The 26,291-nt window shown below is 44.0% G+C and overlaps 1 protein-coding gene across 21 annotated transcripts in view; it reads left to right on the forward strand.

Moving 5' to 3' along the window:
* The first annotated feature begins 957 nt into the window (after positions 1–957).
* RBFOX2 (RNA binding fox-1 homolog 2) overlaps positions 958–26,291 on the forward strand; it is a 293,244-nt gene continuing 267,910 nt past the window's right edge. For 4 of the 21 annotated variants that reach the window (XM_070370174.1, XM_070370167.1, XM_070370166.1 and 1 more), the window contains exon 1: positions 972–1,554. In XM_070370174.1, the coding sequence (XP_070226275.1) occupies positions 1,372–1,554 (183 nt within the window). In that variant the 5' untranslated portion in view covers positions 972–1,371. Of the gene's footprint in view, positions 1,555–26,291 lie in introns of all 21 variants that reach the window. The other 17 variants (XR_011464154.1, XR_011464155.1, XM_070370171.1 and 14 more) reach the window with 13 other exon arrangements.

Below are 26,291 nucleotides of genomic sequence, written 5' to 3' on the forward strand. Positions count from 1 at the left end.
GAAGAAATTAGATGCTATCTTAGTCCTTACAGACTGGTAAGACAGAGAAGCTATTGCACAAATAGCTCTAATTGTACGAAGCAAGAAAGCGTTAGGCAGCAAGGTCCAGAGAAAGAGAATATGATCTGGTTTCCTGATATCTGGATCTGCCAGTTTTTATCTGCGGGATTTAACCAAGGTTCAGGTTCACCACGAATGAAACAGAGCTCATATATACTCTGCTTGTACCACCCGGTCCAAAACGGGTCTGCGAATTCATTGTGCAAACCGTGACGCTCTTACAGACATCAGGTATTAGTAAGATACCAGAAATGTGATAAAAATTATGATTAAAGGCTTTCAGGACTGGGGAGAGCCCTGTAGCGGTGGCCTCATTCCTGGACCTTCCAACTCGAGAGCCCCATTTTTTTGCAGGAGAGGGACCAAGTAAAGACCTCCCTCCCTCAGAGCACCTCTTCCCTTGCCTGGAACCGACCTGGTCAGATGGGCGAATTCGCGGGACAACTCCGAACAGCGAGTCCCGCCAGAGGGAGTTACTACGCCGCCCTCCGGCCACTCAAGCTCCGCCCGTTCTAGGCTGTGGCCCCGCCCTCAGGGAGCAGACTCCGCCCCCTTCGCCCTGGAACTCCAGAGGCGCGGTGCCTCCAGGACAATCCCTCGCCCGAGCCGGAGTTTCCCGAACTCCCTCGATCTCCACCCGGCCTCTCTCGGCCTCCGGGAACGAAGGCGGCGGAGATTGCCGAGGGGCGCTGGCCCCGCCCCCTCCGCGGGCTCGGCCGCCACCGCCCCCTCTCCCCCGCCGCCCCGGCCTCCGGCGCGGGCTGGAGTCCCAGATCCCGGGCCCTCCCTCCTCCTTTCTCTCTCCCCGCCTTCCCGGTGCTGCCACAGTGGCGGGTCGGAGGATCTCGGCCAGTCAGCTCGTTCCGGCCTCGAGCCCCTCCTCCCCCCAAATAAACACCCCTCCCCAAGCCTCAGGAGCCCGGACCGCCCCCTTCCTCCCTCTGCCCAGCGTGTGGCGAGGGCCAGTGTAAGGGAGTGAGCGCGGGCCGGCGGGCCAGCTTCGTGAGTGAGCGAGGCGGGGCGCGCGGCGGGCCGGGCCGGGGGTCGCGTGTGCGCGTGGGGGCGCGAGCGAGTGCCCGTCGCGACCCGCCGGCGGCCCCGAGCCGAGGAGGCGGCCAGCGAGAGACCAGAGGCTACCGCCCGCCGCCGCCGAGGAGGGCAGCGGGCCCGCGCGCGCGCGCGCACGTACGCACGCACGCGGGGGCGGGTGCAGGCGCGCGCCCGCCTGTCGCGACAGTCGGGGCCGAGGCCCAGGGGGAGGTGGCCTGTCGCGGGTCGCCCGGCTCCCGGAGGCGAGGGGGCCTCGGGCGGATGGCGGAAGGTGCCCAGCCGCAGCAGCCGCCTCAGCTTGGGCCCGGCGCCGCTGCCCGGGGGATGAAGCGGGAGTCAGAGCTGGAGCTGCCGGTGCCCGGAGGGGGAGGAGACGGAGCCGAACCCGGCCTGAGCAAGCGGCCGCGTACGGAGGAGGCGGCGGCCGACGGCGGCGGGATGCAGGTGACCGCGCGGGGCTGGCGCCCCGTTACCGTGGCGGGGTTGGGGGGGGGCGCGGCGGGAGCGGCGCGGGGCTGCGGGGCTTGGAGGGCGGAGGGCTGCCCGGGGTCCCGGCTTGGAGGTGGGAGGGGGCCGGTCGGGGCCTGCGTGGAAGGTGGGGCGAGCCCCGACGTGGAAGCTAAGGGTGCAGGAGGAGCCTGGTGTGCCCTGGAGGGTCCTGATCTCTAAGGGGACGAGAGGGGCACGTAGCACGAATAGGTGTTGAGAGGAAATCGAACGTGCTTGAGATGGATTCCATTTCTTTACACCCTTCTTTAGTTCCTTGGCGGGGAGTGGAAGCCGAGAGATCCTGGTCCGTTGCCCGGAGAGCTGGGGACCGAATCGAAGACTGGGGGGGGCGGGGGGGGGGGTGGACAGTGGTGGGACACCTCCCCAAAAGAGGGAGTACTGTTTTGGCAGCCCTGGACACACAACGGGGATGGAGAACGGGATCGGCATAGAAGGGAGGAGTGAAAAGCGAGAAAACTCCTCGAGAGCCCAAAGGGGATGTGGCTTAGGTTGTGGGTTAAATCAGTTACACGAGGAGTGTGAGAAGTACGAGGAGTTGGGTAGCGTTGTGGCTACACCGTGGTGCTCAAGATCATTAACTTCGTGGAGCATCTGGTGAGCCTGGAGACACAGGACCTGGCCAGTTGTATCTTAGGACACTGACTAGATCTTTATTGTCCTGGAATATAAAAGAAAATTTATAGGACTGTTAGAAGATTGGATTCTGAATTGTGTACTCAAGGAGAAGCTGGTTGGTTTGGAAAGGCACTGGCAAATGTAGTGACCATGTCAGTTGACTTTGTAGTTGGGGGAAGAGCGTGAAGCCTTCATTGATTTAATTTTAGATTTGGTCTCTGTTCAGAACATACTTGCTGTGAAATAGTGGGTTTACCTACCAGCAATCTGCCCAATTCTCTTAGCATCATAGAATGTTAGAGAAGCAACCAGAGATACCATCTTTGACTGGAGTTCTTAACTTGGAGAGACTTGGAAGATTCTTCTGCAGAATAGTTTACGGGTACTCTCAGGTGAGAGAAAGTCAATAGTTTTCATCTTTTTTATTCGAGTCCCAAAATGTTTCAACCTCATTAGGTAGATGAGGAAGCAAAAAATCTGGAGCAGACTAGTGACTTGCCTAGGGCCACCCAGTTAGCTGGTTGTGAAACTAGAGATAGAAGCCTGGTCTTCTAATTCCTATTCCTGTGCTCTCTCCATTACAGCACTCTTGGAAATCTCTGCAGTGCTAAAAGACTTCCTGTGCTCTGCGCTCACTGCTTTTCAAGGCTCTGTCTGACTTCCTGTGTTAGAGACGGAGCTGTATTTAAGCCTGGCATGTTTGCTCTGTGCTTCTTGGTCTCCCTTGCAGAGGCCACTCTTATTACTTGTCTTGACTTGGGTAAAGTGACCCTCCTGGTGTTTATTTTTGAATTCTTTTGTTTCACTTGCCTGCTTTTGTTCTCCATTTGAACTCTCTCAGGCAGGGTGCTTGTGCGAAGTACACACCCCGGGCCTTGGAAAAAATACAGAGGAATATGGGGAGACTTCAGGTGAGCTGGGTTGACACTGGAAGATGAGAAAAGATTGGGTGTGGGTGCTGGTGAGCGTGTCCACTTGGTGTGTGCATATATCTGTGTCCATTTATTGTTTCTGTCAATCACAGTTAATAGTGAGTCTCCTACTGCCTTCCCCCTCTTTCCTCCTGGAGCCCATAATTTGCTGGTTGCCTTCAAATTGGCTGAGGATAGCAGTATTTGGAAATGGAGCAGTGTATAGAGACTTCGGAGTATGGAGAGGAAGCTGTGGATTAGGTCCTCTGGGTACAGATGGGCACCTTAGAACTATCCCACAGAGAATGCTTTTTTCACTGTGTGGATCTGTGGATCTTTATTTTTCACTTTATGCATTCTCTTTGTTGTAGTTCCAGTACACCATGTCACACAGGTATTCACGTCATCATTGACTTAGCCCCCTGCCCGCAACAATCTGCATGGTTCTGGGAAAATCCCTTCTTTGGGGGCCTCTATTACCATAGTTGTAAAATACAGTGTTTGTAAAGGATGATTTATAAGTTACCTCTAAAAAGATACAAAGTCTTGACTTTAAAGAACTTGGTGTCTGCAATCTAGGTAGGGAGCCAGAATGGGTGAAAAGTTGGGGGAAAAAAAAAAGTATGTGTATGTATATGTGTCATATATATGTATGTATGTATATTATGTATATATATATGAATTTTTTGGTAAGTTCCAGAGGAACAAGAGTAGGGATACCACAAGGTAGATCCTTGTCACAAGGCTTTGCAAACTTTAAAACCAAAATATGCTGAGGATTTGTGCCATTGAAGCCAGAAGCAAAAGATGGTTGTTCTTGCTGAAATGGTCAAGGAAGGCTTTATGGAGAAGTTGAAATTTGAGGTCTAATCGGGAGTAAAGAAAAAGTAATGTTCATGAAAAGATGAAATTTGAGCCTAGGTCACCTACATTTCTAGGACCTTCCCATCATTCTGATAATTATGATAGGATATTTAATATTCATTTAACTGATGTTTATTGAGCAGCTGCTAAGTGCCAGGCCCTGTTTTAGAGCCTAGGAAATATAGTAGTAAACAAAACAAAGACTTCTGTCTCAGGGAACTAAGATTCTAATTGAAAGAGACAGACAATAAAGAAATCAACTATTATTAGGTGGTTTTAAGTGTTAAGAAGAAAAATAAAGCAGGGAAAGGGGTAAGAGTGGTGAAGAGGGTGGTTAGGGAAGGCCTCTGTGTAGGTGACCTTTGCGTGACCGGAGGGAATTTGAGGGAATGGGGTTCAGACAGAGGAACTGTGGGTGCAGAGGCATTGAGAGATAAATACACTTGATGTGTTTGAGAACAAGAGACCAGTGGAGCTGGAGGAGAATGTGCAGGGGCGAAGCAGTTTTAGGAAGTGATATCAATGGTGTAGACATGTCTATAGGTTCATGTAAATAGACGTTTAAAAATTCTACAGTAGCTTGCTTTTTGGTATAGCTTTGGTAGCTTGTTTTTTTTTGTATATCTTAGCATAAATGGCATTTCTTGGAGGTCATAGCTCCTTTTGGAAAGCCTTCTCTCCTGACAGCTTAATTCACAGCAGTTAGACCCACCTCTTGCCTCCTATTGTATCGGTGGTTAATTATGCATCATCTTGTATTGTCTTCTCATCGTTTTATTCCTGTTTCCTTAGTGATACTGTAAGCTTCTAGAAGCCAAGAACTATATTTTCTTTGTGTTTATCCTTTATAATACCTCACAGTTTTGAGTACATAGTAAGTGCTCAATGCCTGTTAAACTGAAGTTGAAATTTTGCCTTTTTAAAATAATTAAGGGATAGAAAAAATGCGATGAAATTTAGGGGTGAGAGTACTTTCAGGAAATATCCTAACCTTTTGAGTGTCAAAGGGTTAACCCATTTTTAAACAGAAGTCATTTGCTGGGGTTAATTTCCCAAGACCACAGACTAAATGGAGCTACGGCTCTAAGCTGCAGATTCCAAGGCTGAACCCTGATGAGTTATAGCCACTAAGCTTTTGGGGATAAATCATTACTTCCTAAAACGGAGCACTGGGGACATGAGAGAGTCTGTGGTGCTTATGTTATAATCCTTGTGCTAAGAAGGACCCCTGGGACGGGGGGGGAAGAGGAAGGGTCACTCCTTTCTAGGCCAGTATCCAGAAGCTTTATGTAGGTGGCAGAGGAGTCGGCACAGCCCTAGAAACAGTTTAGAGAACCCTCAACTGCCGAGTAGGAGGGAAGAGACAAATTCCACCTGAAAATTGAAACACAGCTTGAGAAATGTAGTGAGTTGTTAAAGAGGGTATTTGGAAATACTGTACTCTAACCTGGTAGGAAGTTAAGTGAGTTATTAGAGATTTGTTTCACTTTAAGGAAGTTTGATATGTGTGAAAAACTCGGGCCTTATGAAACATACCAGGGAATGAATTCTTTTGGTCAGCTCCTCTAGTGAATATAAACAATTTGATGAGCAAAAATTCAGATTTTTGTGCAGCTTTCTAGGAACTTAGAAAGTTCACCTTTATAAAGCAAGGTGCACCTTAATTATTATTTATAGCTTTCAGCAACATTCTTTATGGTAGTGAAATGTCGGAATGTGGTTATTACATGGCTAACTGACTGCTTCTGACCATAGAATCATAAGTCTAGTATAGCTAAGTGAGTTCAGAAGTTGTTCATGTTAGTGTTTGATTCTAATAGTAGGAGGACTTTCTGGTCTCAGGGAGGGGTTTGCAAGTAGCCTGTAATTGTTTTGCAGACACTATATTTCTTAGTTTATCTTCCCATTTGCTTGTTTCTGGGTTTCTGTCCTCCTAGGTGGAAGTCTCTTTGGACTTGGAGTGTATGGTGCTGAAACTGAACATGGGTGCTACCATTTGAGTAGACCTACCAATATACTTTCTTTCCAAGGGATTCTGTGAACAATCTCTTGTTAAATTACTGAATTTTTCATTTCTGCGTGTCTTAGTCTGCTCAAGCGGACTGTAGACTGGGCGGCTTAAACACCAGAAATTTGTTTCTCACAGTTCTTGGGGCTGGGGTCCAAGATGAAGGTGCTGGCAGATTTGGTGTCTGATGAGGGCTCTCTTCCTGGCTTACAGACAGCTGCCTTCTTGCTGTGTGTTCACATGGGCTTTTCTCCATGTATGCTAGTGGACACAGAGAGAGCGAGAGAGAATCTCCTTTTCATAAGGGCTCCCCCATCATGGGATGCAGTGGTGGTGGTGGGATCCTCCCCTTATGACCTAATCACCTCCCAATGGCCCCTCCTCCAATTACCATCAGATTTTGGGCTTGGGCTTCAACATATTAGTTTGTGGATGGGGTGAGGGGAGGGGACAGAGACATTCAGCCCATAATACAGCCCATAATTTACCACCAGAGTGGTAAATACTGTAGTTGGAGAAACTGAGGTAGCACAGTCATGTAAAAATGACTATTTTTTTCCCCCAGACTCACAAGGCAGCTTGTGAGTGTATAACTGGGAATGTCTGAGAGGCAGAAAGATCTGAATTCAAAATAGAGTTATTCTGCAGGGTGACTCAAGAGGTTATCCTAAGTTGAATTCATCTCTTAACTTCCTCTCCCATTTTTCTAGTCACTGTCTTTTTTTTCTATCACACTGATATGTGAACACCACAGAAGCTAACTAGAGATTTAACTTTCATTTTGATATAAAGCAGACTGGTGCAGACAGGCCTCAAGATTACAGGGCTGAGAAAGAAATTCAGTGTACTGCTTGGTGTAAACAAGAGTGTTGCTAGTGAATCTCTGGTTTGACATCTCTCAGGCCATCAGTGTGGTATCAGGCTTTAATAATTTGTGGAAACAATGTGTGCTGTGCTTAGTCACTCAGTCGTGTCTGACTCACTGCGACCCCTTGGACTGCAGCCCGCCAGGCTCCTGTGTCCATGGGGTTCTCCAGGCAAGAATACTGGAGTGGGTTGCCATGCCCTCCTCCAGGGGCTCTTCCCAACCCAGGTCTCCCGCATTGCAGGCGGATTCTTTATCACCTGAGCCACCAGGGAAGCTCAAGAATACTGAGGTGGGTAGCCTACTCCTTCTCCAGGGGAACTTTCTGACCCAGGAATTGAACGGGGTCTCCTGCATTGCAGGTGGATTCTTTACCAGCTGAGCTACCAGGGAAGACCCAATAAAGCTGGTCATTTTAGTGAGTGGACTTGTTTGAATTGTTTTTTGATACATATTTGTAAAGCTTAGTGCACATCTTTTTTTCTGGGGCTAATGTACCCTTCCTTAAAGACAGGAGGGAAGAGCCCTCGAGATGATGGAAAGGAACCTGCAGTAACTGGAGCGTGAGCAGACAGATGGAGGCGGGATGACGAGTGTGTGTGGTGTTTAGGTGGCCCCTGCGAGTATCCAGTTTCCTATTCCTTGCCCCTCCAGCCCCAGTGCAAGCAGGCAGCTTACATGGCTAAGGTTTCATTATCTAATCCATCACAGATCGGCTTGAATAAACCCATTGGCTGGCGCTGATCTAGTTAGGAGGGTAGTGCAAAGCCGCTTGAGCCAGGATTGGGGCAAATCGGATCAGAACTGCCTTGTGAATCCTGGACATATTTCTGTAATTTGGGTGGTAAAGCGGTTTGGGAAATCACTTAGGAGCCAGAGCTCACCATCAGCCTGGAGTGTTTCCTCATGTTGTCCTGGGGACCACGAGGGGAAGTAGATGGAGGATTTGACACATTTCTCTGGAGAATAGTCAGGTTGCTTTGATTATTTGAGTCTGAACATTTTTTGGTCACTCATGCTCAGGAGTGACATTTTGGGAACATTTGGAGATTCCAGTTGTGATCACTCAGTTGTGTCTTTTCTGAGTGATCCCTTCATCTGAGACTGTATTATATGCGTTGCCTCTCGATTTTTGAAGGGGAGATGTTGTTGTTATCATTATTACCAACCTTGATATATCATTATGTTTGTTATCCATACATACTTGAAGTATGGTGTAGTACAAGAAACCTTATTTAGAATTTCTCACATTGGGGTTTGAATCCTGGTTCTTCCCATTGCCAGCCAACTGAAATGACCTTTGGTAAGATATTTAGCATCTGAGCTCCTGTTTACACATCTGTGAACTGGAGGAATTACTGCATCCTCTCATGAGCTGCTATAATCACAGACTGAGATTATTTAAAGTTCCCATCATGGAACCCAGCAGTAAATGTTTATTTCTTGCCTCCTTTATAACCTGCTACACAGTATTCCGCGAGTTCCTGCTCACTGCTCCATCAGCATAGAGTGGTTAATGTGCTTCTGATTGATTAAGTGACAGAGTTGGGAGCTACCTCAGATGAGCAGTGTACTAAACTGGGAAATCTAACCGGTTTGACATGGGTGAAGAAGTGTATGAACCTGGTCGTGGTGGTCCCTCCAGTGAGAGGAAGAGGAGACATTCACTTCCTTGCTAAGGACTAAGGGGGCTCCTGCATGGGGCGTGTGGGCATTTCAGGAATCTATGGGATCTTTCCTGGGAGTGTGGATGACAGAGGCACCGGCTGTTTTGATGGCACATGGGATGCAGGAGTGAAAATGTCATTTGTGTTCCAGATTTTATAAGGTTTGTTGGTTAAATGTATTGCATCTAATAGATGGCATTTTGTTCTCATTTTTGTTTGTGGAAATTGAGCTGGGATGAGTTTGTCTCTTGTGCTCTCCATCCAGTCTCTTCAAACCCACCTTTCTGGCTATTAACATCGTAATCCATCTAAAAGGGCTTGAAATCATTTGAGAGCTTATCAAATGGATAAGGTCCATTCTCTTGTTTGGCCTGCCAGATCCTCTGGCCTGATTTGTGCCTTCCTTTTTTGCTTCTTTCTAGTCTGTGGCAAGGGACTGGTAGCTTCCTGAGCAGACTGTGCCTCTCAGGCTCGCTCATACCTTGGTGCTTCTGTTTCTGTTCTTCTGTCCGAAATTCCTACCTCACGCCTCTCTTCTCATCGGTAAGGCTGTCTTCAGGAATAAGCTGGGATGCTGATTCCTCCTGGATGCCTTTTGTCTGTGCTACATCCCTCCCGCATTCCTACTGCTTTCCAGAAGATCGTGTCCAGAGCTCTGTTTTAGGACTTTTTAGATTAACATTTGTTCAGCTGTCTGCTCCGACCCGGACCACCGCCCCCCGCTCCCACCCCGCCCCGCCAGACTGTGTGATCAAGGGAGCCTTTGGGATCCATAGGATCTAGCGTTGCCCTGGCCTGACTAATCAAGATACTGTCTTTCTTGTTGAACTGAACTTTGTCTTCCTGCTCCTCGGTTGGAGCCAGCAGATGGCTTTAATTGTTTTTCCAGATTATCCCTGGGGGGTCTGGCCCTTGGTCTACTCTCCAGCTCCAGCAAAGACTAGGTGTTGTGGGATTTGTGAATGGTGCCTGATCTTTCCATTGATAATCAGGGTTAAAGGTGACTCTAGAGGGGGTGGAGTTTAACTGCTGAAAGTGTCGGGTGGGCATGGCAACCTGACATTAGGTTTCCTGTGCTCAGATATTAATTGAGAGCACGTGTGTACGTATAAAAAGTGCCTTTGTAACTGAGGAACTGAGGACAGGGCAATTAGAGCTAACCTATTCCGGTTCATCGGAGCGGTCTGTTGACCCGCTGTTCGGTGGCGGTGCTGCTGAGAGCTTCTGGAGTGCTGTGGTTCAGATGTATTACCACCACTTGGGACTAAGCCCATTTGATCAACTGTGGACCTTCACCTTTCCCTTCTCAACCAATGAATTTCATAAGCTCTTACAGCTTGTTTTTATGGATGCAGAAAAATACCTGAGACACCTCACAGAATGCACACTCTTTTTCAGATGGTTCATTGGATATGTTTGAAAACAGGGAAACTTAATACAGTTCTTGTAAATCTCAGCTTTGGAGACAGGTTCATAGAAGTATTTTGCAGGAATCTTCTCTCTGGCCCTCGTCATACCCACCTCCTTCCCTGTGTCCCCTGATTTGTGCTCCTGTTAATCTTCGCCTGTTCTCCAGCCTTGAGACTCCCCTTGCCAGTTTAGTTGGGGCCTCTTTAAAGGCGAAATGGGCATACTTTATAGTGCTTCTGGCTTTTCAGATGCTGGGTGAATAAAGCAGATTCTAAAATGGGAATGAGAGCGAGAGCAACCAGTTATATCACTTCCTTCTGACGTGTTCTGCACATACGTGGCATCTAGAAATTTCAGTTGAGGATTTAAGGCACAGCACACATGATAAATACCACTTATGAAGTAGATGACAGTTTTGAATTGCCAAATGATAATGGTTGAGTAACTGCTTAAAAACCTATTTTCCCAAGGGTGGAAACCGAGCCTTTGAAGTTTAGGCTTCCACATGGGTGTGTTCAGCCACAATTCTCAGGTTTTTTAGGGACCTAAGTCCCCAGATAATATCCTGGTATGTGGGATTTTCCCCGCAGAGAGGCTGGTTTGCTGGTTTCTCCTTTGCCAAGGGAAAGAGATTTTGCTCTGAGCACTGGATATTTTTTTCCAGGCATGTGGTTTTTGAGGAGGTACACTGTTTACTTTTCTTCAGGGCTGCATCGATTTTGTCGGATCCTAATTGTAAATACCACAAGCAAAGCATGATTTACTGTAAGGAGGGGGCAGGGGGGTGCCCGAGGGACTCTCTCAGCTCTGAGGTTGGGGGTGGGGAGCAGGAGCCATGCCGATAGGACTAGGGGAACTGTAGACATGGTCTGGGGGCACTGTGGGGTTTGTGTGTGGGCCCCAGTCACTGCTTGAGTTGGAACACTTTTGAAGCTGAGGCTCACGGGAAGTTCTTCCAATTGCTTTATTTTGAGCAGCTTTTTCCTCCGTGTGTTGGCAGCTGTGTGGAGGAGGGGGCGTTAGCTGCTGTCAGCCAGGATGGTTTCCAGAGCAGACCCGTATGGATTTCATTTAGACATTTATTTCAGGGGTATGTGGCTTGTCGGGAGTCAAGAGGACTTCGGTTCCATTTTCCTGGAAGTTGGTGGGCTTCTGTGAGCTGCTCTATTTATCTTGGACAGGGAGGCAAGTAGAAAAGCGGCTGCACAGTTAGCCCTTGTTGCAGGAGCTTCGTTTCGTAGGTCATCCTCTTGGGGATTTTTGTACAGTCATATTTACAGCCTTAAGATTTTCTTTGCCTCTCCCCTCCCCTCCTTTTCCTTCTGTAGTTTAGTGCTCCATAAAAATTCTGAGGAAAGTGGGTAATAATTTAGGGTGGTGTTGTTTAGTCGCTAAGTCGTGACCAACTCTTTGCGGCCCTATGGACTGTAGCCCACCAGGCTCCTCTGTCCATGAGAATCTCCAGGCAAGAATACTGGACTGGGTTGCCATTTCCTTCTCTAGAGGATCTTCCTAACCCAGGGCTCAGACTCACGTCTCCTACATTGGCAGGTAGATTCTTTACCACTGAGACACTGGAGAACTTGGGGTAGAAGACAAGAATTGTTTGGCTCCCTACCCCACCTCCCTTTCTTGCCCAGCCCTCCCCAACCCCATCCTTTGCAAAAGAATCTGCAAAGGAGGTTGCTTATCCCCTAGTCAGACTGGCCCGTCCCCTGATCCATCTGAATCTGTGGCTTTCACAGCTTTCACCTGCTATTTCTTGGTTTCCAGGGAGTGGGGTAGTAGGATCGCGATTTCAAAGCAAGAACTGGCAAAATGGGAAGGTGTTTTTGTGGTGGCTCCCAGCACCTACAAAGCTGAGCTCGTGGGCTTGCACCTCATATGAACTTCCAGGAACACTGTCCGTGGCTGACGTGATGGCCTTGGGGACTTTGTTGGTGCTTCAGGAAGTCTCCACAATGGCAGTCTCTCACAGTGGGAACATTGGCAAAGGGAAGGGGAATTGGTAACACTTGTTTTGAAAGTGTGGCTGGTCTTAGACTGCCTGCCTCAGTGAGAGGGGAAGAGGCGGCCTTGTCTGAAGAGGGGAGTCGTGCTCTACAGCTGTTACTTAGGTGTCCCGTCTCCTGTTTGTGTTTGCCATCTCACGTCCAGATTGTATGGCGTATTTTGTATGTTGCATTTACACTTGAAGCCATAGTCTGACTTTTAGTAAACTATGATTTTTAGTAAACTGATTTGGCTAATCTTGGTATCATCCTGGACTTTGACGTGATGCTGGTCATATTTACCAATAAAAGGTCTGTGTCAGGACTTAGAAGTTGCGGTTTCTGTTGGTGGCCTCCTCCCCTCCCCAGCTGCCTCTTGCTGTACTTTAGCGACACGTTGTCCCTGCACTTTGTGTTACAGGTCTTTAGCTGCTTGTTGTGGTACTAAACAGATCTTTCTGCTGCAGCATTTTGGCTCTGAGCTGATTGTGTTTTACAGTGTTGGAGATCAGTTGGCTAACTGGCATGTGGTGTCCACAAAGCAGAAGCCTTTCAAAGAGATACTTACCACGGACCATTCATGAATTTTGTCAGTTGCATAAAAATGCTGTGATTAACCAATACCCATGTGTCCATGTGGACGAGCAGTCTTCCTTTATGCCTACTTGGCACTGCTCTCTCTAGCAGTAGTTTGGATTAAGTGTTCCCAGTAGGCTTTGTATTTTAATCCTTGGAAGCCTGTTTCAAGAAACCTTTATGATTTTCTTGAGGTTGGTGTAGGGGATCATTCACTCTTACTGAATTTTAGCTTCACTATGAGTTGTTTTCTTCAGTGTTCATTTTAGGCAAATAGTAAATATTTCTTTGGTTTTACAGTATCCAAGAGTTTGAAGAAATCTAAAAAAAATAGATTGGTTCAGCATCCTGTTTTAAGCAAGGAAATGGTCTAATTCGTATTATCCCAAGCCGTTTTTTAATTGGTTGTCCTTTGAGAAATGATAATTGGTGTCATTCTGACAAACACACACACAAAGTCACATAACTTTGGAATAGAGTTAAACAAAATTTAAGCTATCTCATTTTGCTTCTCATAAGCAGATGTTGTGACTCTAAATTTATAGAAGCATGTTCAGTGAAGCGTCTTCCCCTCTTCCGTCTTCCCCTTGTTAGTTTCTTGTTATTCCACCCTCTTTCTTTTTACACAAACACTAGTATACTCCATATATTCTTTTTGCACCTTGCTTTACTCTATCAGAAGTTATTTTTTTTTTTTTTTTGTAACAGGGCTTATTAATATTTTCATTAATGATTTCTGGGTTTGTGTGTGTGTGTTTGATGCTTAGGAAAGTTTTTCCCACTCCATGATTATAAAAACCAGAATGGACTTGCAGACAGAGGGACCTGAGTTGGAGCCCTAGCTTTTCCACATCATAGCTGTGTGATCTTGGTTACACAGCCTAAGAAAAGGCTCAGCTTTTTTGCTTATGAAATATGTTATAGAATTGGTATAAGAATTAAAAGAGATAATGTATGTAATGTGCTTAGTTCAGAGCCTGATACTGAGTAGGTGTACCTACCAGGCCCTGTTTTCTTATATCTCAGTACTTTTTTCACTTTCTTAAAGGCAGGAACAGTCTCTTAATCTGTGTTTTCTTGGCTTCTTCATCAGTACCAGGGATATATTATAATAAGAATTTGGTAAAGTGTTATTTTTGGGTTTTTGCTTTAATTTTTTTGCCTTAAAGTTATCAGTCTCTAGTTTTATTACCGATCAAATAATGGGTGAACAATAGCTAAATCAGTGGATTGGTAATGGTGGATAGTATGAAATCATGAGAGCTGAGGTCATCTCAAAGTTTCCTGGATCAGCTCTCTGCTTCAGTGAGATGAAGTAGAATCTGTGCCCATTTTTATGGACAAGTTGTTTCAGGCTCAGAGGAAGTATGAGAGAGCAAGCAATATGCTCAGATTTTCAGCTTTGGAACTAAGTAGAATCTTTCATTTTTTATTTTCTACTGTTTGGATGGGATTTCCCTGGGAGTTTCTTATATGGAGGGTTTTTTCCATCATTTACATTTATTTTTTTTAAACACATAGTGTATTCACATGGGTGATGATTCAAACTGTGCAAAAGGTTGAAGAGTAAAAAATCTCTGCCTTTTCCAGCTACCTAGTTTCTCTCCTTGAAAGTAACCAGTATGGTTAGTTATCTCAGTATCTGTCCAGAGATAGTACTTGCATAATATTTTCTCCATCTGCCCCTCCCTCCATTTTAGAAACTCAAATGGTAGTGTTAATATTCATATACTTTTCTCTGAAGTATTTGGAGATCATTTTATATCAGCTTATATTGACATTTTCCTCCATTTTTTAGGTTTCTGGAATTAGGATTATTCTGTTCTGGTCTACTGAGATAACTATATCTAAATGTCTCTGGTAAGAATGACTCTGATTAGTATAGGATCTCATAAAGTCTGAGCCTGTGTTTTTATGGAATCACAGGGTTAGAGACCTAATGTGCATCTCTCTTCTTTCATGTGAATACCCATAAATCCTTGATGGACGATGCCATTTAAAGATGCTCAAGCACAAGGTAGGCATCCTCCTCTCTCCGCCTGCCCATGTCCGCTGCTCCCGGTCCTATCTTTTTGTGGTTGTAGGGCCCTTTCGGGTCAGATGTTCCATGTGTCACTGAGTTAGTAATGATACTCTGGATCTGCCTCTAGTCATTGCGTTTCAACTTGAACTGCAATGTGATTTTATTCATTATGACACCTTCTATACCAGACATATCCAGAATGCCCAGGTTTATCCTGATTGAATGTTACTGCTGTCAGGAGGCTGTTCAGCGAACCAACTTTGGTGCTGAATTGTGAGAAAGAAAGATTTGGTTCCTAATAGGTGTTTGTGTCTCAGCAGCCATAATTGCTGTTAGTTTCACTTCACTCTTCTGTTTGTGGAAAGCTCAGGATTGAGGCAATGCTCTTCATCCCTGGAATATGACCACTCTGTGACTAAGACTTTTAATGGGAGGTAAACAGATATGGGTCAACAAACAAGGCATATTTTTCTTTTGTTTACTGGACAGTAGTGGATTCTGATTCAGATACAGAATTAAAGATTTCAATTAAGGCTTTGATTCTAGCTTGGTTAACCTGTATACATGTCTGCATTTAAAGATATGAACTAAAAACAATGCTTTTCAAAATTGGCTTCTGTAGTGGACCTTTGTCTCCACAAAAATATCATAGAGGAGGTCTCTTTCCAGCTCTTTGGAGAATGAGGCCGGTAGGGATGTGTCTTGCATCCTAGAAGAATGCTGACCTCCACTGTGTGGTTACGTTCATCTCACCACACAGTCTTTCGGTTCCTGAGGTCTCTGTGGCCCCACACAGTGAATGGAAGCAGGGAAGGGCACCAGATGCTGTGTTGATTCTCCTATTTGCTTCTTCTTTCACACCCGGTGTAAGGTTTCCAGTCATTTGTGCAACCTGAGAGCATAAAGCGCCCGTATTAGCAGTTGAGAGATGGGTTGGCAAGTGGTTCAAATTACTCCATGTTCCTGATAAGAGCCACTGATGCAGGCTGGTGGCTGCTAGGGGTGGGGGTGGGAGATGGACTGCCAGTGCCCTGCCCAGCAGCAATGGTGGTGTGGGTCTCTGGTGTTCTAGGACTCCAAGAAGGTACCCAGAGGCAGTTTGAGAGGTCTGGCTGGCATCTCGGGGAAGTAGCGTGGTTTAGGAAGCACATCTTGCCTCAGAGGAGATGAGTCGTAGGAAATGGTGGCTCACAGCAGGAGAAGCATCAGCACTGAGAATATGAAGTGCAAATCCAAGGAATAGGGTGAGGTTTTATTACTCCACCTTAACCTAAAACCCAGCTGACGGGCTTATTGTCAGGTAGTGCTAGGCACAGTGAGGACTAGGCCTTCAGCCTGCAGAGGGGAAGTGGATGTGTATACAGATGATGTTGATACAGTGTGATCATTGCTCTGATAGAGGCTTAACTGCTATGTCACAGCTTGGTGCTCTGGGTTAGAGATACTCGGTGCAACTCTGTCAGAGCGGAGATCACACTGTATTAAAATACTGGAGTAAGAGATGCCATTCTGCTATCAGACAGCCTTGATTCAAATTCTCTTCTCTGCATCTACTTAGCTGTGTGTCCTTTGGGCAAGTTCCTTATCTCCTCTGTGCTTCAGTTTTTCATCTGTAAAATGGGGATAATAATAACTCTTACAAACTTGTGAATATTAGATGAGTTAATATAGTAAATATAATACGCTTGGAAGAGTATCTGATCCACGATAAGCACTGTGTAAGTGCTGTCTGTTACAGTGGTTGTTACAGCACCTGGCAGGGCACTGGGGACTCCTGCAAACCACAACCAGTGGCAGTGCAGAGGTCGGTGTACTGTATTCAGTGAAAGATTTTTAGCAGTGACTGTGCCAAGTACTGCACAGAAGCAAATAAATGAAGTGTTAACTGGCTGTGTGACTGTGTGCAACACATGATGAGAGTCAATTGTTCGGAAAGCGTGTAAAAGGAATTCTGATGTGAGAGGCTTCAGTATCCCCTGCCAGTTTCAGAGAAGGGATCTTGCTATTCCTTTTTAGGCCCTTCAGCTTTCTTGACATTTTGAATATAGACTATATACCTTCCTTTAAGGTAGGACAATACTTGACTGTTTCAGACAGGCATCTTTCACTGCTTTTTAGAAACCTCTAGAAGAAAGCATTTTAGAGCAGAATCCATCCATCCATCCTTTCTTACTTTCCTCTCTCCCTCCTTCAAAAGGGAAAAAATTGTTAGTATTTAAATCCCTGTCCTTGTTCTTTATATTAAAAGTAAAATTTTCATGTTATGCAAAAGATAATTCCCCTTTTGCTCATTCATTCATTCAACATTTGAATGCTTACAACATGCTAGATGCCAGGATTATGAGTTAAAGGAGATTCGTATGGAATGTTTGAGGCTTGTTGGGGGAGGTTTCTGGAACAACTCTATATGGGAAGAAAAATTCGGTAGCGCTGTGTATTGGTAAGGGTGTAGGTAGAGAAATAGGTACTCATGTTGCTGGGGGGTGAAAAGTCACATACATTCCATGAAGAACTATTGCAATGTCTGCCAAAATGTAAAATGCATGTTTTCTTTGATCCGGCAGTTCCACCTCTAGGAATTGATCCTACAGATACTGTTGTTTCTCTGTATAAGAATATATAGTGCAGCATTATTTGAAATGGCAAAGGGTTGAAAAAAATCAAAATGCTCTTTGACAGGGGAACTGTGAATTAAAGTACAATCATAAAATGGAATATCATGCAGCTATTAAAAAGAATTAGCTCTAGGTAAATGCATTTGCTGCTGCTGCTGCTAAGTCGCTTCAGTCGTGTCCGACTCTTTGCGACCCCATAGACGGCAGCCCACCAGGCTCCCCCGTCCCTGGGATTCTCCAGGCAAGAACACTGGACTGGGTTACCATTTCCTTCTCCAGTGCATGAAAGTGAAAAGTGAAAGTGAAGTCGCTCAGTCGTGTCCGACCCTCACCGACCCCATGGACTGCAGCCTACCAGGCTCCTCCATCCATGGGATTTTCCAGGCAAGAGTACTGGAGTGGGTTGCCATTGCCTTCACCTAAGACACTAAAATACATAAAGTATAAAAAGTCAAGGTGCTGAAAAGGGTATAATTTGTTACTGTTTGTGTAATGAAAAAAGGTATATATATCCAGGTACACATTGAATCTCTTTGCCAGGAAATGCAAGGTTCTGGTTAACACTCGTTGCCTCTTGGGGGAGGGCTAACGAGTGATGGAGGAAGAGGTTATAGGTAAAGATTTCATTTTTATTGTATACCTTTTGTGCCTTTTGAATTTTGTATTACCTGCATGTGTTGTTTTAAAAATAAAATAGTTTATTGAAATTATATAGGAATAAGCGCAGGAGCTATTTTACTTATGATCCTTAAACTTGCTAGTTTTCAGAGAAAAATGAGTGAAGTTATGTGTTAGAACACAAGTGTGCCAATTCTGCTTACCACAAGCAAAGGAACAGTAGTACTGCTGGTGGCACATGGTTACTTTAATTCTGTCTGTCACACTTTATTGGCATGTGGAATGTTTCCAGTGCTTACTAACTATGTCTTATTACACTTATTATTAACTGTCTTCAGTAAGGGTGAAACTTGGTTATAAGGAAAGTGCTCATATGAATAAATAGATAAATATAGAGATGAATAAGAATGGAGGTGAAATTAGGAGATGATGAATGTTAATATGTGTATGGGATGATTCATTCAACAGCAGATGATATAAAGGGCTGTGTGCAAATCATAAAGTGAGTTAAGAAACAAAGCAAGTCAGAACCACTACCATAAGCCTCTCTAGTTTTCTTAAGAAATGTTCCCTTACTAGAGGCGCATCCATGGATTCCTTGGATTTTTTTCATGTTGGAATTTTATGAACTAATGGACTTAGGAACTGCTTTTCATTCCAGACCTAACCTGATGGTAAATAAAGGAGCTTCTGTACCCTGATAGGATGAGTACAGGGTTTCTATGGCAGCATAATAGGGGGATTCTTATCCAGCCAGGCTGGGATGGGTGTAAGGAGAGCATTCTGCAGGAGCCATTGGTGAGCAGGGCTTAGGCAGGCACAGGAGAGGGAGGCACAGGCCACCCGGCAGGAGAAGCACACTGTCCAAGGAGCAGGTAGGAGAGGAACTGTGTGGGCCGGTGGGGCTGGGATAGAGGGCGTGAGAGCAGCAGATTTCCCCAGTGTCTTTCACAGACAGCCATCTCCTTACAGTCAGGTACTGTTGTTCCCAAGGCTGACTGGATGGCGGTAATGGATTATCCTACCACTCTGGGAGCATAATCTCATAGTGGTAGGAGAGTAGAGGCACTGTCTTAGTTCATCCCAAAGCAGGGGAAAAAGAAAAGGAAAAAACATTGTAAGAGAGAACAAAGAAAACCTGTATTTAATTGTATATGTTGTATATATGTAGACGTGCCTTCTAGCAGAATTACTGATATTTTCTTTTCAGCTCTCTTCATCCAGAAGAAACTTTCCCTCTATTTGGAATCACAGTTTGAATGTTGCATGGAAACAACTCGAACTTTATATTCCATTTCATTATATTTAAATTTATGTGAAGCATAAATTTAAAGCAGGCAAGCATTTTGCTCTTCATAGCATGGAATGCTGTAACAAAATGTTTTGTCCATCAGAGGCTTTCTAAACATTTTATGAGCATTTAAGTGCTTAATCTCCACAGTGTGCAGGGTAGGTGGCAGGTAGTCAAGTGATTTTTTTTTATTTTTTTCCTCACATATCTTGCATATTCTCATGTTTTGGTGGTTCATGCCTCTTAAGGAGAAACTTTCCCCTTTGAAGCTGAACTGTCCTATGCTTTGAATCCACTCAAAGACAAATTATTCTGGAAAGCTTGAACCAAACCTGGTCAGATGCTTCTGAGTTATGAGAGAGGGATTGAAATAAACTTTTTCAGCTAAAAATAATTTTGCTCACAAGTTACCAAAAATGGCTGACTGGAAATGCTTTTAAGATACTTGTCTAAGCTACTATAAGCTGAAGGTCAAGAAAAAGGTTTAGAACACGTTTTGAGAAATGATTGGCTCTATTTTGCGAAAGCTAGTGCCAAGGTTCTTTTTCCCTAATTGCCTTGGGAGACAAAAGCTTGGGGAAAGTGTTATGCCTTAGATTCAGTGAGGACCTCAACATTCTTTAAGTGGAACATAGAGGCTGCCCATTTCTTCTGACAGTAAAGTCCTACTTATGGGAGGCATTAGGGTTACATGAAAATGGGACACTTAATTCTAAAGATATTGTACAATTGCCTGTGCTGATTAATTATTTAAAGCCCTTATCTCCTGTGGCAGAGCAGTTTATACTCTCAGAGAATATTTGTTGGTCTTCCCAGAGAGCCGAGTGCCGGGTCTTTAGCACGTGGCACTGCCATTGATGCTCTGTCGTCCTGTTAAGGTACTTCTCTGCATCTCACTGAATTGTGGGATTAAGAATCACTCACAGTTACCGGCATCGGGTTTTATTTGCAGTGTAATTGCTTGTCATTGGAGTTTATATTTAGCGTGCCTTGATGATTATGGAGAGGGTCCCTTAGCAGCAGCAGTTTACACCATTGATTGCTATTGGTAGCCTTGAGAAGGCATGTTGACCCTTCTTAAGGTTGCTTGCTGCTGCTGCTGCTAAGTCGCTTCAGTCGTGTCCGACTCTGTGCGACCCCATAGATGGCAGCCCACCAGGCTCCCCCGTCCCTGGGATTCTCCAGGCAAGAACACTGGAGTGGGTTGCCATTTCCTTCTCCAATGCATGAAAGAGAAAAGTGAAAGTGAAGGCGCTTAGTCATGTCCAACTCTTCGCGACCCCATGAACTGCAGCCCACCAGGCTCCATCCATGGGACTTTACAGGCAAGAGTACTGGAGTGGGTTGCCATTGCCTTCTCCAAGGTTGCTTAGTATTGTAGAATAAAGTCTTCAATTAGAAAGAAACTTAGAACTTTTTTCCCTTCATAAAGATTGCTCTTTTAAATAGAGCCAATATAAAACCATGATGTTTTTCCTTCCTAAATTTAACACATATTTATTGAGCATCTGTTGCGTATGAGGTAATGAGAAGCAAAGTTGACCAGGCTCATGTCAGAAGATCTCTGTCTTCCTTCAGGTAGAAAAGAATAGTAACCTCTAGGCAGGGGTTGTGTTGACACTTTGAGGAGGTAGGGACATTTTAGAGGTAAGTGCTGTTCCAGTGTAATAAGCATTCATTAAAAAGTAGAATAAAAAGATCGCTAAGTCTCAGTTAAGTGCCAGCTTGCGTTGAGGTGGTCTTGGTGATTTCTTAAATCTGTCAAACAGTACTCAGGAGTCCACGAGTGTGACCAAGTGCACATTACCCTGGGCTAAGCATTGATAAACTGGGACTGACAGATTCAGCTGGAAGAAAAAAGTGGGAGAAGACAAAAGAGAGGGGGCATGTGACTCGAGTTTGAGCTCTTGATGTTAGAAGAGTTTATAGGTAGTGATGATTTCTCAGGAATGGTAATCAAATGGATGATTGTGATAAAGATCAAGTCCCCTGGAAATAAGTGATTTGAAGAGCTTGGAGGCTTTGGAAGGGCTGTCAATTTGAGTTTGAGGAAGTAGCATAATGTGTAAGCATTAATTCAGTTCTCAACTGGAGAGATTTTGCCCACAGGGGACATTGGCAATGTCTTCAGACATCTTTGATTCTCACAGCTGGAGGTGCTGTGGGCATCTAGTGGGTAGAAGCCAGGGATGCTGCTGTCGTGTTTGAAAATGCATGGGGCGGCCCTTAAAGTGAAGGGTGGTCTGGCCCTGAAGGTCAGTAGTGCTGAGGCTGAGAAACCCTGTGTTAACTTTAAAAGAGGAGTTGTTGAGTAAGGGCAACAGAATATGGTGTCTCTCTCCTTCCACTCTACTCTGTGGAACTCTGTCTAAACAGATGTTTAGTGATCGTTTATGGAGCTCCATTTATCTGCCAGGCCCCATGCTTGGGTTTATTGCCTCCTTTTTAAAGTCTTATGTTTTAATTATAAATTAATATACAAATATATTCTTACAGATAAAAAACCTAAAAATTGAAACACATAAAAGCCAGTGGACACTTTGGCCACCAACCCTAATCTGTCTTCCTTCCTTAGAGGTATCCAGAGCTCTAAACTTGGTATATGTAGCTAAACATTGAAAGGTTACCTCCTCTTCATCTAGTTTCTCTCCCTCTTACATGCTATGCCAAGAGGTTTGCTTTTGAATATTTGTCCTAGACTGCAAGTTTCTTAAAACAGGGACCACCTGTTAGGTAGAACTTAACTATATGTGGAATACGGTTGTTAGCCAATAAGTGTTTGCTGAGTAACAAATGAAATTGATAGAAAGGCAGCAGTGGGAAGCAGAAAGAATGCCAGTTGCTAGCAATGGCCTTTAGGCTTTGGAAGGCTGTGAGGTATATTTATGGGGAAAATGAATTAATGTTAGGATATAGGAGAAGTATTGAGAGAGTGAAGAAAAATGCAAAGCTATAGAGAAGTGGAAAGGGGGCTACCAAGGTGCCCAGTTGAACTTGGTCGAAAGGCAGAGAAGAGAGTCATCGTTCTATCCAGGGTTTAAGAGCTTCAGGAGAGGTAGTGGGGATGGGTCTTCTAGGAGAGTTACTGCAGGTTAGCTGTCCGGAAGAACTTAAAATGTAGGACTTCTTGGAACTAGAAGGGCCCTAAAGTTCCTTTTGCAAAGTTTGTGTGATAGAAACCTTAGTAGTTTCTGTTATGTTATGGGGAAATTCTGTGCATGTATGTACACTCCTTTATGTATCTAAAGTCTCTTCATTGTTTTTCACTGAACAGAACATCTTGGAGAACATTTTGTTTCGGTTTGTACAGATCAGCTTCATTCTTTTGAAATGACCATTTAGTATTCCATAGTAAGGTTTCTTGTAGTTCTAAAATTACGATTTGTTTAAACATTTCCTATTGCTGGACATTTAGGTTGCTTCCAATCTTTTGTTACTATAAGCCATGCTGCTTATATATAATATTTTCTTGTACATATAAGTAAGTACATGAGGACAGATTCTGAGAAGTGGAGTTGTTGAATTTCTAAGGGTATGTTCATTTAAACTTTTGATAGGTATTGCCAAGCAGCCTTCAAAATTGTATACTTGTGTGTATAGTGGAGTGACTTTTTCCTATCAGCTTGGCAAACTGTATGTTACCAAACTCTGATTTTAACCAGTCCTCCGATACATGAAAACTGGTACCGTGATCTTTTGTTTTTCTGTAATAAAAAGGATTTGTTTTTTAAAAGATATCTAAAAGTCATTTGTATTTCTTTGTCATAAACTAAGGTTAGGAAGAATGGTGGGGTTTTGGTGGTGGTGGTGGTGGTGGTGGTAAGAACTTTATACAATTAAGGAAAATAGCTTTTGCCATTCATGTTACAAAATTTCTTAATTTGTCACTGGTGTTTTGAGTTTGTCTATAGTATATAAGTATATGTGTTTATGTGTGTTTTGAAGCCAGATAAAAATTTTTAGTGTGATTAACTATATAAGGTATTGATTTTTAAGTTTTTGGATCTTGTTTCTTTCTGAGAGAGACCTTATCTACTGAGATTTAAAAATAACATTCTGTGCTTTCTTTTAGTACTTTAATGGGAAAAGCTGGCTTTTAGTTTCGGTTCTGTCACATAAGAGTTTTGTGACAAAACTGGTCAAATTGTATAATCTCCCAGAACCTCAGTTTCCTATGATGGAAGGGTTTGATCTGTTCATTTGCAACATTGTAAAGAATTTTTTTAAACTTCTTGTTTACTTTTGAGTGAGATTTACTCTTGGGTTGTGTGGGGATGTGGAGTTGGAGTCAGGCAAAGGGAAAGATATAAAGAGGCAGGCAGGCAGACATGGAAGGGGGATGAGCAGAAGTGCAGAGGAGGATGAGAAGGAAACCAGGGCTGCCAATGAGAGACAAAGGACCTAGAGAAATAGAGGAAAAGCAAAGGAAACTGCAAGGAAGGGAGATACCTAGAACCCCAGTGGGATGCATTTTTCCTATCACAGGAGGTCTAAAACATTTTGGGCACTTGTATTCATTCATTCTTCCTTCCCTCCCTTTTTCCTCTTTCTTCCTTGTATCTCTGCCTGTTTTCCTTCCTTCTTCTTCTTTTTTTTAAATAACATTGACTATAACACAGAGGTTATAAATTAGCACAGATCATAAAGTACAAAAGTTAACGCTTCAAAGTCTTACTCATGCTGCACATATATAGCATTTAAAGCCAAGTGCTTTGAACTTCTTGGACTTAGTGTCTGTTAGAATTGCTATTTTACAGATCTATTGTCTAGCAATCCCTTCCAGCTCTAAAATTCTGTCTTTAAATATAGTGTATGTATTTTAGCATTGTTAAAAGGACTATAACTTTTGCATATCCTGGTTTTAGATATTAAATGTGTAAAATTAATAATGCATTCCCATATGTTTTATATTCCATGTCTAAGAAGTTCTCCCCATAATTTGTGCCTTTAAGTAATTGAGTTTCTGTCTTTGGACATCTGTCTTCTGTGAAATGTTGCCCTGAGATGTTTAACTTCTTACCTGTCTGCTAAGTATAGGTGATTATACCCATCCAGCAATGCATAGTTAACCAAAATTCTAATATGACAAGTTCCTCCAAAGTATAGTGTTCAGTTATTTCCACCTCTTATTTTTTTAAATCAATTTCCTCTTAGACCCCAAGTATGATTCTTTTCCCTAGTTGCTTTGGTTGGGGGAAAAGAAAAAAAGAGTCTGTGATCACTACCATGCCCACATTTGAATTGAATACACTCTGACTTTTTAGCTGATGGTATCTTCTTACAAACCCCTTTCTACCTTTTTAGCTTCATGGATCCCGCCAGAGCTGGCCTAGGCCATGCTTTACTTTTTGGCTTTTTCAGGTTGCCCTGGAAAACAGATGACTAGATTTATTAAAATCACGACTGGCTATCATGGCAGTGGCTGTCACCATGGGCTAGTTGGAAAGGAAGTTATCAGAAATACATGCTGAAGGAGAAGGGGATGCAGATGTAAGTGGCTTTGGCAGTTTAGCCGTGTTGCTAGTAGATGGGTTCTCACGGCGGGGCTGCAGAGGCCTCACTGTCATCTTTCAGATTTGATCAAAAGCTTTCTTCTTTTCCTCTTCTGGAGGATGGTTTCCTTGGGAAAGAATCACTTTTGTTGTTTCGTTTTGTGCATTTTAGATCCAGTCTTCCATCTCATCCTTGCACTCATTTAATATATGGTGAAACCTAATCAAGAGGTGGTGGTTTGAGGTTCTGCTCTTATGAGGTAGTGTGGGCAGGAAGATCCCGGGGTGCTCTGTCAAGGGTGTCAATTCAGTTGGGTAGGTGCTGTATAAACTCAGCCAAAATTAAATAACAGTTGAAGTTGATGGTGTCACATGTGCTAATTTGTTGGTTAGAAAGTCTATATTTGTTACAAAATTGTATCACAATTGTCTTTCTGGATTTGCTGTATGCTTGAAAAGACAAAACATACAGGAGAATAAGAGGGGGTCCAAAATATAAGCTATGGCAGCTGAAGAAGTTTTTATGACTTTTGCATTTTTTAAACAAAAGTTGTCATACTAATTATTTTAATCTTAAACCTGGGAGGCCAGGAAAAGCTTCCCTTGGTCCTGGAAGCTGACTCAGACTTCCCTCTGTGCTCCTTCCCCATCTCACTTCCTTCCACGATTTATAGGTTCGCTAATGGCTGGCTTCAGCAATTAGTTGCAAGAGGTCCTGTGTATGATGTAATATCATAAATACTTAAAAAAATATTAGTGGAAGAAATAACTAAAGTCCTGTAGTGAAAAACAGCACTCAGGAGGAGAAGGTATAGAGACGCTTTAAGTCTTTGTAGCTTACTTTAGAAACAGCGTCACTGCTAGCAGGTGGGCAGCAGGGAGAGCTGAAGGAGCTTTTCATTGGTTTTTAAAACCTCTGGAGCTGCCTTCTGAAGGCTGCAGGTCTTCTATACTCATGGATGATCTGCCTGGTGAATTAGGAGGATATGTACTACTTCTACCATGTGAATGTCTAAAGTGACTAAAGAATCCAAGACTGACCACCCTGGAGTGTGTGTTGGTAAAAAAACAAAACAAAACAAAAAACCACGAGCTGTGGACGTGGGGCTTTTGAAGGATGGCTGGGGGTTCAGAGACCCAGTTGAGGAGGGTGCTCACGAGCTGCCTGGGTCTCATGACCAGAGCCCATTACAGATTGTTTAAATGTGTCAGATGCCAGTGAATCCCTCTTGTTCCCTTAGCCATGAGATTCTAAGACGTTCTGGTTTAGGAACGGTACCTGTTGGTACACTGCCCATTTTAGGACAGTTTCTGGACCAGGGGTCAGCTGCCTTTTCTTCAAGGACTAATGTGTGAAGATCTGCATCCTTTTGGCTAGTAGGAAAGTGGATTAGAGGTTTAGAGGTTTGTTGCCTTCTGGTTATGCAGAGAAACACTCTGCTTCTGGCACTTTTTCATTTTCCCTTAATCAACAGTGTTTATAACATCATTATCATGTAAGGAGAGTGGAACTCCTCTTTCCCTGGGGCTATTTCTCTGACAGATTTCAGCAGTCTCTTATTTCCTGGTGAATTTTTTTTTTTTTTTTTTTTTGCGTTTTGTTCAAGTCGACAGTGTTTTGCCTTTACAGCTACCCACCTGAAGGTTCCTGAACCTGAGCTTCCCTTGTGGCTCAGCTGGTAAAGAATCTGCCCGCAATGCGGGAGACCTGGATTCCATCCCTGG

Source organism: Bos mutus, chromosome 5 (assembly GCF_027580195.1).
Source record: "Bos mutus isolate GX-2022 chromosome 5, NWIPB_WYAK_1.1, whole genome shotgun sequence".
Classification (NCBI taxonomy): domain Eukaryota; kingdom Metazoa; phylum Chordata; class Mammalia; order Artiodactyla; family Bovidae; genus Bos; species Bos mutus.